The sequence below is a fragment of the Erythrolamprus reginae genome, chromosome 2 (assembly GCF_031021105.1).
Source record: "Erythrolamprus reginae isolate rEryReg1 chromosome 2, rEryReg1.hap1, whole genome shotgun sequence".
Taxonomy (NCBI): Eukaryota; Metazoa; Chordata; class Lepidosauria; order Squamata; family Dipsadidae; genus Erythrolamprus; species Erythrolamprus reginae.
The window spans coordinates 109,304,445-109,320,470 of NC_091951.1; the positions used below are offsets into that span (position 1 = coordinate 109,304,445).

The 16,026-nt window shown below is 39.5% G+C and overlaps 1 protein-coding gene across 1 annotated transcript in view; it reads left to right on the top strand.

The window, feature by feature from the left end:
• The window catches only part of CSF1R (colony stimulating factor 1 receptor), a 57,813-nt gene extending 46,017 nt beyond the window's left edge, over positions 1-11,796 (top strand). The window contains exons 16-21 of the mRNA XM_070739092.1: positions 1,697-1,812; positions 4,519-4,641; positions 5,196-5,307; positions 6,657-6,756; positions 8,821-8,926; positions 9,321-11,796. Coding sequence (XP_070595193.1) covers positions 1,697-1,812; positions 4,519-4,641; positions 5,196-5,307; positions 6,657-6,756; positions 8,821-8,926; positions 9,321-9,455 — 692 coding nt within the window. The 3' untranslated portion in view covers positions 9,456-11,796. The remainder of the gene's footprint in view (positions 1-1,696; positions 1,813-4,518; positions 4,642-5,195; positions 5,308-6,656; positions 6,757-8,820; positions 8,927-9,320) is intronic.
• The last annotated feature ends 4,230 nt before the right edge of the window (positions 11,797-16,026 follow it).

Here is a 16,026-nt window from a genome sequence, read left to right on the forward strand (position 1 = left end):
AGTGTCTTCTGGCACGAACTAACAAATTTCAAAAGAATTGTTTGCAGCATTTCCCCAGTGTTTCCTCCACTCTTTTAAATGTTTGCCTCGTCCCAGCCACCACTGCCGGCTGCCTCTGATGTCATCCAGACAAGACCACGGTAACATGATAGTCTGTCTGACATGCTTGCCAGCCAGCTGATTGATGTCTGTAGCCAGGCGTCTTCCAAGCATGGAGCCAGCGAGGCAACGGGATAAGACCACACCGCCTGAATGGCAGCCCAATCAGTCAGAGATGGCAATAGTATCAGCTTGTTTCATGTTGTACTAACTTTAATGAGATTCTGTCTTGAAGGGGCTACAACTTTTCTTTTTCAAATTTACACAGAAAACAATTTTAAAAAATGACAAGCTGCTTTAATAAAAGCCGTTCACACATTAACTGAAAGCACTTTTTTTTAAAAAAAAAATCTGTTTGAAGCAGGTATAACCTTACCATTTTCAGCTAGAAGTCAACATCATCAGTGCTAGCAAACTCAAAGAGCACCAAAGACCCCTCATAAAGCAGTTCTTTTTATGTAAAGTCCATAGATAAGCAAAAACCAATATATAGATAGAGCAATTATGGATGAGCAAAGAGAACACAACCATTAAATCTCCTTCTGCTCAGTAATTTTCAGTTTATTCTTAGAAATGGCTACCAAAAATTAATTCCATTCATTTCTTGGGAGTTTCTTATGTTTAGTCTCCAGGTAGGGAGGCCTTTGTTATCATGGGTGATTTCAGATTAACACTATGGGCCCACACTAACAACATGATGTTCAATGTCGACAAGAGCAAAGTCCTTCACCTTGGTAAAAAAAAACCTAGACACACATACAGCCTGGGAGAAACTCCGCTTAGCAGCAGTAACTGTGAAAGAGATCTTGGAGTCTTGGTGGATAATCAACTAAACATGAGCCAGTAATGTGCAGCAGCGGCCAAAAAAGCCAACACCATCCTAAGCTGCATCAACAGAGGGATACACTCCAAGACCAGGGAAGTATTAATACCACTCTACTATGCCCTGGTCAGAACACATCTGGAGTACTGCATCCAGTTCTGGTCACCACACTTCAAAAGAGACATTTAAACTCTGGAGAAGGTGCAGAAAAGAGCAACCAAAATGATTAGGAGATTCGAAACCAAGACTTACGAATAGAGATTGCGGGAACTGGGCATGGATAGCCTAGAGAAAAGGAGGGCCAGAGGGGACATGATAGCTGTATACAGGTATATGAGGGGTTGCCACAGAGAGGAGGGAGTCACTCTATTCTCCAGAGCACCAGAGGGCGGGATGAGGAACAATGGCTGGAAGCTGACCAAGGAGAGATTCAAACTTGAACTAAGGAAAAACTTCCTGACGGTCAGAGCGATCGACCATTGGAACAGCCTGCCTGCAGAGGTTGTGAACTCCCCAACTCTGGACACTTTCAAGAGGAGATTAGACTGCCACTTGGCTGGGGTGCTTTAGGATTCCTGCTCAGGCAGGGGGTTGGACTTGATGACCTACATGGTCCCTTTCAACTCTAACAATAAATAAAATAAAAAGTTCACTTCACTTCTTATCTTAACGTCTTACTGCTAGGTGGCCTTTATGGTTCTCTTTGTGGCTATCATTATCTATCTTTTCAAAGGCATACTTCCAGTGACCTTTCTGAACTTTCTCCCAATCCAGGGACAAATTTGGTATCAACTGAAGGAAAGGAAGACCCACGTTCTCTTGATCTCTTTGCCTTGTTGCAGTTCTCCAACCAAGTGGCCCAGGGAATGACTTTCCTGGCTTCAAAAAATGTGAGCACATTCTCCCGACAACATACAGCATCGTCGCCATCCTAAAAGGCGTTCAGGGCCGAGTTTTATTTCCTGTATTATCTTCCTACCACGTAGGAATTTTAGTTGTTATTACCCAGATTAATATACAGGTAGTCCTCAATTCACAACAGTTCATTTAGTGGCCTTTTAAATTTACAGTGGCACTGAAAAATACCATTTCTCACATTTATGACTATTGCAGCATCCCCATAGTCATGTGACTTTATATTCAGATGCATGGCAATTGGTAGATACTTATGACGGTTGCAGTGCCCCAGTGTCCGTTGATCATATTTTGTGATTTTCTGTCAAGCAAAGTCAATGGAGGAGCCAGATTCACTTAACAACCCTGTTACTAATTTAACAACTGTAGTGATTGACTTAACAAATGTGGCAAGAAAAGTGACTAAGCAATATACTTTATGGGATTAATTGTGGTCGTAAATTGAGGACTACCTGTACAACCCTATCAGTTCATAGTGCTGTGATTCCTGAGATGATCCATGTATAATTTAAACATTTGTTCTTCGAGAGCATACTGCTTGGAAGTATTCTTTTGGATTAAGTCTTTAATCACACACAACTTTGTGTGACTTTTGAGGGCAATAACGTCTGTGTGAAAGTGAATACTGTATATAGTCCTGTTAAACATAATATGAACACTGTATTCTCTTTTTCTAACCAGCACAAAAATAAGAAACATATTGATTGGTTGGTTGGTTGGTTGGTTGGTTGGTTGGTTGGTTGGTTGGTTGGTTGGTTGGTTGGTTGGTTGGTTGGTTGACTGACTGACTGACTGACTGACTGACTGACTGACTGATTGATTGACTGGACTGATTGATTGATTGACTGACTGACTGACTGGCTGGCTGGCTGGCTGGCTGGCTGGCTGGCTGGCTGGCTGGCTGGCTGGCTGGCTGGCTGGCTGGCTGGCTGGCTGGCTGGCTGGCTGGCTGGCTGGCTGGCTGGCTGGCTGGCTGGCTGGCTGGCTGGCTGGCTGACTGACTGACTGACTGACGGACGGACGGACGGACGGACTGACGGACTGACGGACTGACGGACTGACGGACTGATTGACTGGACTGACAACTAACTGACTGACTGACTGACTGACTGACTGACTGACTGACTGGACTGACTGACTGACTGACTGACTGACTGACTGACGGACGGACGGACGGACTGACGGACGGACGGACGGACGGACGGACGGACGGACGGACTGACTGACTGACTGACTGACTGACTGACTGGATGGACTGACTGACTGACTGACTGGACTGACTGACTGGACTGACTGACTGACTGACTGACTGACTGACTGACTGACTGACTGACTGACTGAATATTGGTTGCCCATACAAACGTTGGGCATCTGTTTGAATATGTATTTGCTTAGTTGCTGAGAGGGCCATCATACAAATTTAATAAATAAATAAATTTAATAAATAAATAAATAAATAAATAAATAAATAAATAAATAAATGTTAGCTTTAGCAACTTCCATTCTTTGCAACGGTAACAACTAAAAGTGGCAGTTGATGATTCCTCGACCCTATCTTATAAATCATGTTGGCAAGACCATTCTTTCTGGTTCTTTATTTCAGCAGAAGTTGTCCATAAAAATTATATTCAATAGAAAAATCCAGTGGCTAAGACACAGATTCTGTAAAATAATGTCTTTCTCTCTCTTCCTTATACAAACTTTGTACAAGTGTTGTATGGCTGGGGACACTGCCGATGTGGTATCCTAATAGCTCTGCCAACCTTTAAATAATGGATTCACTGAGACAGGAAAAACTGCAAAGTACTATTTATAACAAAGGAAAGAACAACCAAGTGCATTTGTATTATTTTGATCTTTTAATGTCCATCTCCATTTCAAAAGAAAAAGACAAGAGTTCACAAAAATAACTTTGCAGTAGTCAATTTAAATAGTTGAATCAGCCATAAAGGATTAAATCTTTTGTAGATATATTGGCACAATTAGTAAGTAGAATTGTTTTGCACAAGGTGTCCTAAATGGCACTTTTTTTCATTATCATTTCATTATTTCAGTTAGTTGGGGGAAAGATCAAAAGCAACATGAGAAAATATTATTTTACTGAAAGAGTAGTAGATCCTTGGAACAAACTTCCAGCAGACGTGGTTGGTAAATCCACAGTAACTGAATTTAAACATGCCTGGGATAAACATATATCCATCCTAAGATAAAATACAGAAAATAGTATAAGGGGAGAGTAGATAGACCATGAGGTCTTTTTCTGCCGTCAGTCTTCTATATTTCTATGTTTCTATTATAGGTAATGGATTACTATAGCTTGGAGGAGGCATTCAAGGCCATAATAAAGTTCCTCCCTTCCCCATTACTCTAAATTGTATTCATTCCATTGGCCTAGTCTATAAAAATATTTGTAAATACCATGTTGAAGACTTTTGACTTCCCTTGTGTTCCCATTCTGCCTTATGCGTGAAAGCTGTCTGAGTGATCCTGGACCAATCATTCTGTCACTTTGCCCGACCCACCTCACTGGATGGTGTTGTGGGGAAAATAGGAGTAGGAAGGAGTGTTAGTTGAGTTATTTATAATTTTTAAATAAATAAATAATCTTAAAATAAATAAATAAAATGAGAAGAAAATCAATTTGCCCTTTCCTCTTTTTCTCCTCTCGTTCCTGAATCCAGTGCATCCATCGAGATTTGGCAGCACGGAACGTGCTAGTGGCTAATGGACTAGTGGCCAAGATCTGTGACTTTGGGCTGGCCAGGGATATTGTGAATGACAGCAATTATGTTGTCAAGGGCAATGTAAGTAACTGGAATGAATCTATACCCGTGATGGCGAACCTATGGCAGCCATGCGAGCTGTCACTCAAGTTCAGCTCCGTCACGCTTGCGCACATGTTTCCCGCCAGCCAGCTGGCTTTCGGATCTCTGCCACGCATGTGTGGGGGTGAGATGCATGTGGGAGACACGCTCACATGCACGGGGGCGCACATCTGTATGCGGGGGTTCATGTGTACATGTTCATGGTGCACACAGGGGTGTTGCGAGTGCATGCACAGGAGGCGCATACTGCATTATGGGTGTTTGGGGCACTTGGATTTGTATGGCCAACTTGGTGCCAAAAAGGTTAGCCATCACTGATCTATACATTTATATGAAGCTGAATCAATCTCTAGCTTTACTTGGCTCTGGGATGTCTCTATTGATTGACAGCAACTGTCTCAGCATCCCTCCGAGGAGGATTTAGGGATCGTCTTCATGCAAAGAATGTGTTGTAATGGTTAACCTCTGAAGAGTCCAGGTGGAGAATGCTAAGCATAAAAGCTTCCTCCTGAGTTTAGGTCATATCATTCCAGGCTCGCCTCCCAGTGAAATGGATGGCACCAGAGAGCATCTTTGAATGTGTCTACACAGTACAGAGCGATGTGTGGTCTTATGGCATCCTTCTCTGGGAGATATTCTCCCTAGGTAAGTGCTTATACTTTTCAGAGGCCTGATATTGTTCTATGTACAATCCATTTTTTATTGATCGCATGTAATCTAATTTTCTGAGATTTGGGGTTTTCATGAGCTGTACCCCATAATCATCACAATTATGACAAATCATGGCTTAAACTATCTTCCTTGCATGTTATGAGTATCTCTCATATAAAACTTCAGATCGTGCAGAATGCAGCTGCGAGAGCAATCATGGGCTTCCCTAAATATGCCCATGTCACACCAACACTCCGCAGTCTGCATTGGTTGCCGATCAGCTTCCGGTCACAATTCAAAGTGTTGGTTATGACCTATAAAGCCCTTCATGGCACCGGGCCAGATTATCTCTGGGACCGCCTTCTGCCGCACGAATCCCAGCGACCAGTTAGGTCCCACAGAGTGGGCCTTCTCTGGGTCCCGTCAACTAAACAATGTCGTTTGTCGGAGCCCAGGGGAAGAACCTTCTCTGTGGCGGCCCCGGCCCTCTGGAACCAACTCCCCCCAGAGATTAGAATAGCCCCCACCCTCCTTGTCTTTCGTAAGCTCCTCAAAACCCACCTCTGCCATCAGGCATGGGGGAACTGAGATATTCTTTCCCCCTAGGCTTCTACAATTTATGCATGGTATGTTTGTATGTATGACTGGTTTTATAACAAGGTTTTTTAGCTGTTTTAATATTGGATTTCTACATGCTGTTTTTATCACTGTTGTTAGCTGCCCCGAGTCCATGGAGAGGGGCGGCATACAACTCCAATAAATAAATAAATTACGTTTCACCTTTTAAGTTACATTGCTGAAATAAATGAACGTTTGCACGATATTCTAATTTTTCAAAGTTTCACCTGTATGTGTGTTATTATTTCAATATAATCTTGGCTTCCTGCAAACAATTAGCACTTCACTTGTGAGGAATTGAGAAAAGTTTTTAGGAATGAAAGGCTTTTATAGCATTCCTTTAACATGTTTAATACCTTAAATCAGGGTGATATTTCCCATTGTTGGTGGGTTTTAATGGGCAACATTTCATTCCTTAAACCTTGCTCCCAAATTTAAATATTTTTACTCTTAGAACAATCAGAAACACAATCATCTCCAAACACTAGCCATGATAACTGCAAAGCCCAAGCAGTATGGGATGAAGAAATGTAGCCCCATGCCTGAAAAATGCTTGTCTGTTGTCTTCATACCCCTGTTTCCTCCTATTTTGCTCTCAAACTGCCTGCAAAGAATGACCAAACTGAAACTAATTCATAAGAAATTTTAGCTAGTTCTATAGCGAGCATTGTAAAACTGCAGGGTCCCTCCTCCATATGAGCATTATCAATTTTCTTTGTTAATAGGAAGAAGTCCCTATCCTGGCGTGAAAGTGAATAATAAGTTTTATAACCTTGTGAAGCAAGGATATCATATGGGAAAGCCAGATTTTGCTCCAGATGACATGTAAGTAAAAATATTGCAGCTCCAGGTACCCAAATTATTCATTCATTCAAAAAAAAAAAAAAGCTGAGGGAACCTTCATATATTTCAAGATACTTTTCAGAATGCCCAGGATTTGCTCTGCCAATCTGCCCATCTGTTTACAGATTCTTCTGGTCACATGGAAATCATTTGTGTACAATTGAACTCCATTCATTTTGTTCCTAACCTGTGAATCTAAAAATTCAGGGCTGATTATATGGGATTCCCTGCTTTCCATCAGTTCAGAAAGGTTGATGTTTATGCTGAGGAAATACTCCAGCCATCATGCATGGGATAGAAAAGGTGGATAGAGAAAAATTCTTTTTCTCTATCACACAATACTAGGACAAGGGGGCACTCCCTAAAGGTCATAGGTAAGAAAGTGGGGACAAATCAAGGGAAATATTTCTTCACCCAGAGGGCCGTTAGTTTATGGAATTCACTTTCAGAAGAGGTCATGACAGCTGTCAGCCTTGATAGCTTCAAGGCAGGGTTAGACAGATTCATGGATGCCAAGTGTATCAGTGGTTATTGAAACGGATGTCCATGTGCCGCCTCTATGTTGGTTGAGGTGGGCAGGGTTCCCTTGAGTACCATTTGTTGGGGGTCAGGGGAAAGGGAGGGTCTTGCCTTCTGTTTCTGCTCAAGGTCCCCAAGGACAATTGGTGGGCCACTGTGTGACACAGAGTGCTGGACTCGATGGGCTTTGGCCTGATTCAGCATGGCTCTTCTTATGTTCTTATCTTGGTTAATTGTCTTTGTCAGCACAATGGTATATCTACCTAGACATTCAGCTCATTGAACTTTATTTATTTATTTATTTATTTATTTATTTTTATTACTTAGATTTGTATGCCGCCCCTCTCCGAAGACTCGGGGCGGCTCACAACACATGGAAACAAATCATAAATAATCTGACAAATTTAAAATATTTAAAGATTTAAAAAAGACCCCATATACTAACAGACATACACACAAGCATACCATATATAAATTAAACATGCCCAGGGGGAGATGTTTCAGTTCCCCCATGCCTGACGGCAAAGGTGGGTTTTAAGGAGTTTACGGAAGGCAGGAAGAGTAGGGGCAGTTCTAATCTCCGGGGGGAGTTGGTTCCAGAGGGCCGGTGCCGCCACAGAGAAGGCTCTTCCCCTGGGGCCCACCAACCGACATTGTTTAGTTGACGGGACACGGAGAAGGCCCACTCTGTGGGACCTAATCGGTCGCTGGGATTCGTGCGGCAGGAGGCGGTCTCGGAGATATTCTGGTCCAATGCCATGAAGGGCTTTAAAGGTCATAACCAACACTTTGAATTGTGACCGGAAACTGATCGGCAGCCAATGCAGACTGCGGAGTGATGGTGAAACATGGGCATACCTAGGTAAGCCCATGACTGCTCTCGCAGCTGCATTCTGCACGATCTGAAGTTTCCGAACACTTTTCAAAGGTAGCCCCATGTAGAGAGCATTACAGTAGTCGAACCTCGAGGTGATGAGGGCAGGAGTGACTGTGAGTAATGAGTAACTGTCCAGATAGGGACGCAACTGGTGCACCAGGCGAACCTCTCTGAGGGGGTCAATAATTCCCCCCCCCCAGGGTGATGGACGGACAGATGGGATTGTCCTTGGGAGGCAAAACCCACAGCCACTCCGTCTTATCCGGGTTGAGCTTGAGTCTGTTGACACCCATCCAGGCCCCAACAGCCTCCAGGCACCGGCACATCACTTCCGCCGCTTCATTGACTGGGCATGGGGTGGGCCCATATGGGAAGTCTGGAATAGAAGTTTATGATACCCATCAGCAATCTAATTGCTAATTTTCTATTCATTCATAATATTTTTTTTTTGTAAAAATTCAGATGGGCCATGGAGCCTGAGCCATGCCAAAGGAGGAATTAGATGGCACAATGATGCCCAGGAGATCAAGGAAGCAAATTTATAGTCCAGTGACTGTCCAATCAGCTGTCACATATTATCATGCAATTTGGTTCTGAAAGTATCAAACTCAGATTTTTCTTCCTTTTCCACCTCCAAATCTCCAATGCAGGTACAATATAATGACAGCATGCTGGAAATTGGAGCCTACTCAACGGCCAACTTTCAATCAAATCTGCACCTTAATTCAGAAACAACTGGACACCATTAAGGAACAGGTGAATAGTTTATTTTACAAAATTCAAAAACAAGAAGCTGGTTCATCCAAGATTGTTTTCACATTTTTTGCATTTTGTTATAAAGTTGTCGTTTTTAAAAAAAAACTCCAAAACACCTTATGCTTCTCCTTTAAACCATGTTCTCCCCATTTATACCCAAATACTGTCATTTTGCATGACAAAATAAAAATAAGAAACGTAAAATGATGTAAACAACAGCTTGGTTACTCTGGTCTTTTTAAATATATAAAAATATTTATGTAACATTGACTTCAAGGCCATTGTAAATTAATTTTAATTTATTTAAATTGAATTTACCTTTTTCAAAATAACACATTTCAGACTCAAAATTCTGTTTGTATTTCTTTTTCTCTTTCTCTCCTATCATATGAAGGATTATAAAAACTTGTGCTGCCCCAGAGAAGAGGAAGACAGTGGGTGTGAGCCTGCCAGCTACTTTGAAGAATCCTGTGACTCGGGAGAAGGGGAGCAACCCCTTCTTAACAGCAACAATTATCAATTTTGTTAGGGTGTAAGTTCTGGGCTTTCTGGATGATGAAATACAACTGAGATTGGACTTGGATTTCATGCAACCCTGTCTCTTTTTGAGGCCTTTCATATCAGAAAAACAAGACAAGTCATACCTAAGTCACAGACTGGGATTGTGTCTTGCACTGACAGCAGATTCCTAAATTCTACCTGATTCTAATTACTGGCACGAGGGCTTTATCACTGTTGACAGCTTAAGGTAGGCTATGTGGGAAGTTGGTGAATAGGTGCATCAACTTTGCAGAATGGGAAAGATTGTTAACGGCAATCGCAGAAAACAAGGCTTAAAAAGCAGATGGACTTCTTTTCTTTTCTCTTCACATCTTTCTGCTACAAGCTATCAAACCTATAAAATATAATATGTGAGGGGGGAAAGAATTAAATCACCCACATTTTGAACCAGATGGGGGGTTTTTTGCAGAGGAAGAACAGGGAACAGAAAGAAGTACAGTGTTCCCTCGATTTACGCGGGCTCAAACTTCGCGGAAAGTCTATACCATGGTTTTTCAAAAATATTAATTTAAAAATATTTTGCGTTTTTTTCCCCTATACCATGGTTTTTCCCCATCCGATGACGTCATATGTCATCGCCAAACTTTGGTCTGCCTTTAATAAATATTATTTTTAATAAACTTTAAAAATAAACATGGTGAGTAATAATCTGAATGGTTGCTAACGGAATGGAAAATTGCAATTTAGGGGTTTAAAGTGTTAAGGGAAGGCTTGTGATACTGTTCATAGCCAAAAATAGTGTATTTACTTCCGCATCTCTACTTCGCGGAAATTCGACTTTCGCGGGTGGTCTCGGAACGCATCCCCCGCGAAAAGCGAGGGAACACTGTAGAGGCATTCCCATTGTAACCTGCTGTTCTACAGTCACTTCTTATAGATTAGGTGGGCAGACTGAAAACAGCAGGAGATAATCAAACCAAAAAGGGACATCGCAGGAAGACATCGCCTTTGGCAGTAGGTGGGGTTGTTAACAAAAAGGATTGTGGGAAGGTTTCTTGAGACATGCTGCATTCCTCTCATCCTTGAAACAACCTCCAAACCTGTAAAAATAACCAAAATTGTACCATTCTGTCACTGAGTTTTGGCATGGGTTGAAAGGATGGGCCAAAAGTTGTCCACCCATCATTGAGAAGAGACTGCTGGGTCTATAAAAATAAATAAATCTAATTCTCCTAAACCTTTTTTTTAAAAGCTTTAAGAAGTAGCAAAAAAAATAAATCTAATTCTCCTAACCCTTTTTTTTAAGATTTAAGAAGTAGCAACTCTATTTTCCTCTCTTTTGGCGTTACTGTTTCAAAACATGTGAATTACTTGGCATTAATTGTTTCACTATTTGAATATTACTACTGAAAGAAGGAAATATAAGCCACTCACTGTCCTTCTGTATTGAACTGGCATAAAACCCCCAATAAATGAATGACAAGTAGTCCTTGACTTATGATCACAATTGAGCCCATAATTTATGTTGATAAATGAGAAATTTGTTAAGCGAGGTTTGTCCCATTTTATGACTTTTCTTACCATATTTGCTGAGCGAATCTCTGTAGTTCTTAAATTAATAATCCAGTTGTTAAGTGAATCTGGCTTCCCCACTGGCTTGGCTCGGCTTGGCTTGGCTCGGCTCGGCTTGTTGGAAGGTCGCAAAAGAGGATCACATGACACTGGAACACTGCAACCATCATAACTATGAACCAGTTGTCAAGCATCCAAATGTAATTCACAGGACCATGACCGTGGGAATGCCCTAATGGTCGTATGTGTGGGAAAATGGTCATAAATCACTTTTTTTAGTGCCATTGTAACTTTGAATGGTCACCAAATGAACTGTTGTAAGTCAAGGACTACTGGTACTATGGGGTTTTTTTAATTATTATTATTTTTATTGATTTTTTACAGTATTAAGATACACACAACATAAAACAAGTGTTTTGTGAAAAGTGCCCACCACCCGACAAATATTCATACCCCACCACCAAATCGGGGGTATTTCTTGTATAAACCATTTTAACCCAAGAGCAAAGTATCTATTTACATATTATAAAGTGATTCCAATTTATTTCTTGTAGCTTGGTCTATGGTTTTCAGTAAATAACAGTAGGTGGGCTAAGATTAGATTTAGATATATGTTCGCTTGTTATTAATGAATACAGTACTTTATAATATAATCTTACATATGTTTATTTCAAATCAAAGGCTATTAAATGAAATCAAACTTATTTCCAAATGAATGTATTAAGATTGTTGCCTTTACATTTACTGATTTTTCAATATTTATCTATTAGATGGGAATAAAGAATAAGTGCCAATTACTTCAGGTCACATCTTTTTGATCCTGGAAGATAAAAATAAAAATAAAAATCTGTATTAATGTGGTTGGGAATGGGATGTAATCTCAGAGATGGAAGGTAGCTTGCCTACCATAAATAGTGTTAATTTCTCCTTCAGAAATGCAGATTGTGTTCCTGAGTCTACTAAGAACATTTTGAACAGTGTTACAAAGACAAAATAAAATTCAACCTGATTGCCATCTCCAACTTAATTTAGGTTGAATCTAGGGCTCCTCTCATCCTTCAGATCAAGTTTCATTTCAAAAATGAAGTATGTGGGGGGGGGAAAGGAAGACGGTAGAAGAAAGGTCATTACTGTTTTGACTGTGGCTTCGTCCACAATTAATTTTTTAAAAATCCTGCTTTTATAAAAAATAATTCAAATACACCCTCCCCTCTTATTTTCCTCATAACAACCACAATTGATTTTAGCCTGTAGAAGAGTTAAGTTTTCACATGAGTTAGCAGTCCTTCTTGGTTAAACCTCTCCCGCACACTACTGTTGTTTTCAAGTTAGAAATAGAATACCAAAAATTTAATGAAGTAGAATTAATGTTGTTGATCTTTCTAATCTTTTTTTGGATTACCTATATCTGGTAGGCAAAAGAAAAAAAGAAAAAAACCCACTAGCAATTACTCTATTGAATGAATCATTTATATGCCGCCCCGAGTTTGCGGAGAGGGGCGGCATATAAATCCAATAAATCTAAATCATGTGCAATGCCAAGAGTTTATATTGCTGAATGTAAGGTGAGGCCTTATTATTCAGTAGAGGGCTTACTGTTTTTCACTATACTGTTACCACCTCATTTTTCATTCTTCTGCCTAGCCTAAACCTCTTAATTGACACAACTACGACTGCAGGAATAGGGGGCACTGCATTTAAAAATGAGATTGAAAGTATCATTGTAGTTCACATCATCTAAGACAGTGTTTCCCAACCTTGGCAACTTGAAGATATCTGGACTTCAACTCCCAGAATTCCCCAGCCAGCAAACACTGGCTGGGGAATTCTGGGAGTTGAAGTCCAGATATCTTCAAATTGCCAAGGTTGGGAAACACTGATCTAAGGAACTTCTAACACCAGAATAAAGTTCTGGGAAATGTAGAAATTACTGTATTTTTCAGAGTATAAGACGCACCTTCCCCCTCCCCTCAAAAGCGGGTGGAAATGTCAGTGCAGCTTAAACATTGAATACAGCCATTTTTGACTGCCTGAAGCCCTGCCCCATATATATTTCCCCATAATTTTTGTTTTTGCAAAAATGGGCTGGGCGGAGGATCTGGGAAGCCTACAGAGTTCCTGGGGGCTGATAAAAGGCACAGAATAACTCTGTTTTTGCAAAAATTGCTATTTTTTTGCCCAAATGGGGTGGGCATAGTGGTTTGGGAAGCCTTCAGAGAGCTCCTGGTGGCTGGGGGAAGGCAAAAACATCAATTTTGTGAAAAAATTGGCAAAAAATGGGCTGTTTTCCATAAAAACCTTCCTCTAGCCTTCAGGAGCTTTCTGCAGGCTTCCCAGACCGTCTGACCACCCCATTTTTTGCAAAAAAAATATATATGGTGAAACAATGGGCCATTTTCACAAAACAGGAGGTGCCAAAACCTTATTTTCTTATTTACCTCTTTGTAATCTTGGTGTGTCTTATACTCTGAAAAATACGGTAAACTAGTATTGTACATATGCAATAAACTAGAATAATTGATAAAATGGAAACTCTACTTTTCTTCCAGTTTTTGTTTTGTCTATTATTCTAGAGTTTAACAAATACATTACGAATAGTAGCTTAATTTGACTACTAGTTTAGTTTGGAAAATAGTACATCTTATCTCTTGGACAGATTATCTGATGGAAAGATTATGCCACTCAGTCCTCCCACCAGATGTAAGAAGAATGTAATTCTTCACATAATATTGAATTAGAGTAAATTGAGTGCAATAAGAGTGCAGCTCAGTGAAATGATAGACCTCTACGCTTTTGAGTTAAGAGAATGCAGCTACATTCTATCTTTAGATTATTTTAACATATTGGTCAGTAGGCAGTGTTTGAAGTCTTAATTGAAACTTCAGTTACACAACACAGCTGCTAAATTATGAACTGGATGTGGTCATAAGAATCGTCTTGCCACTTTGATGAGTTACCAAACTACCATTCCATTTCTGAATACCATTTAACGTGCCAATATTTGCTTTTAAAGAGCTCAGCAGGATCAGAAGCTTACATGGCAAAATTCTGATATTTGAGTCAGGCTTTCTAGCAAATTATATATAGCCTTTGTTATTATGTAGGATTTTATCACCATTATTGCTTATTCTGCGATTAAACTGATCTTTCAATTTCTAATATTTATCTGCCTTTTGCATTCATGAGAAAAAGCATAGTTACATAGTATTCTGTAAACTCAAGAGAGGAAGCAAACTACAGTATTGTACTGGCAACATAAGACTACTGATGTTAGGTGTTTTTTCCAAGCTGTTTTTTATAAATAAAGGATTTTTAGAATATCCTATTAAGAATCGGTGAGGGGCATTTAACAAATATTTGTTTTGTAGCATGCATTACACATGGTATACCTGAAACACTGTGGTAATTGTACATATTGTAGCTCATATGCACAAGTTGCTATGACAGATGTTTTACTGTCTTTGAGCTGCCCTTCTATTTGATGAGGCTGTGCAAAGCACCACTCTTTAGAATTGTTAAAGCAGAACAATTGTTTACAAAGTCCATTAAATTGTTTACAATTTTTTTGGTAATTGTTTGCAAAGTTCATGCATTCTTTATCCATTTAAAAAGAGGTTCTTCTACGCCACTATCTTTTTCAGTTAGCACAGTCCTGTTTTATTTCCCACAGCAAAGGCTTTAAACTTGCAATAGACCAGAACAGCTCCAAATAACTGGAACGGATTTACCCACTGTTTAATAATTGCTCCGTTTAATAATTTTCACATAGGTTTAATGTAAAAGATTATTCACTTTGCTAAGCAGTCAACCCTGAAGCTCACAAAATGAAAGAGAATATTCATGATGCTTAGCCACAATTGTCTTATGTTAATTACAAAATCCATTGATAAGAGTTACACGGAGAGCATGCTTTAACTGCACAAAACTCTAGCTAACAGAGATTACTAGTGCTCACTAGATTATTTTAAAAAATTAACTGCTGTTTCAAGCATCTTAATGTAACAATTGCATAAATGTGAAAAATAAATCAATTTAATCAAATAACTTGCAGTCTTTTTAAAAAAAATCCATTTATTTTTTTCCCCTGTGTAAAATACTGTATATGACTTTACAAGGCTGATTTTTACAAATTCCAATAAATGCCAGATTATATTACGGTAATTGCAGCACTAGTTGTGTTAATTATGTTATGAAACAAAGCCCAGCAATTTATCTGATTCTATAAACTTTTGCATAATGTAACTCTGTTTAATATGGCTACTAAGAACTGGGGAGAGGGGTGGGGAGAGAAAGCCTATCATTTTTTAGTTTGGTGATGGAACTTTTATGATCTTCGGTGATATGAGAAAGTTTTGTATTGTTATTTGTTTACCTGTTAGCCACCCAGTTACTTTATATAACATGAGCAGCCATATAGATCATTTAAATAAATATCTAAGCACATAGAAAGCATTATTATAGCCTGAACATTGAAGTACTGGCATAGCCCCCTCTGCTGTTTGAGCAGTGAGAAGGGAAATAGCTCAGTACTTACTATAAGAATGGAATAATTAACAGACAATGGTTTCTTTAGTTTAGAACCATTGAAATTACTACTACTGTTTCACATAGACACAATGAATCAAAATTGTAGAGTAAAATCACATTTAATTATTTGAATGAGAGAAAAAATAGAAGCATAAGCAGTATGCACGGCCTGCGAAACTATATCTGCAAATCTTTTGTGGAGTGCATTAACCTGTTATAATAAATAAGATTTGCAAAATCTAATTGAACCTTGAAAATAGATACAAATCATTCATATTCTGTTTTTTAGCCTTCATAACATCTAAAGGAGCTCAGATTATAAAGTTAAGAAAACAAAACATGCATTTATGCCTGCTCAAATTACCCGATCAATAAGTGTTAAAACAAAAACAATTTAAATTCCACACCAATGGATTCTGTAGGGCTGTTTTCAAAGACAATAAAATATTAACACTGTTTCAACACATCTAAAATTAATCTTTTCCATGCAAACATTTTAT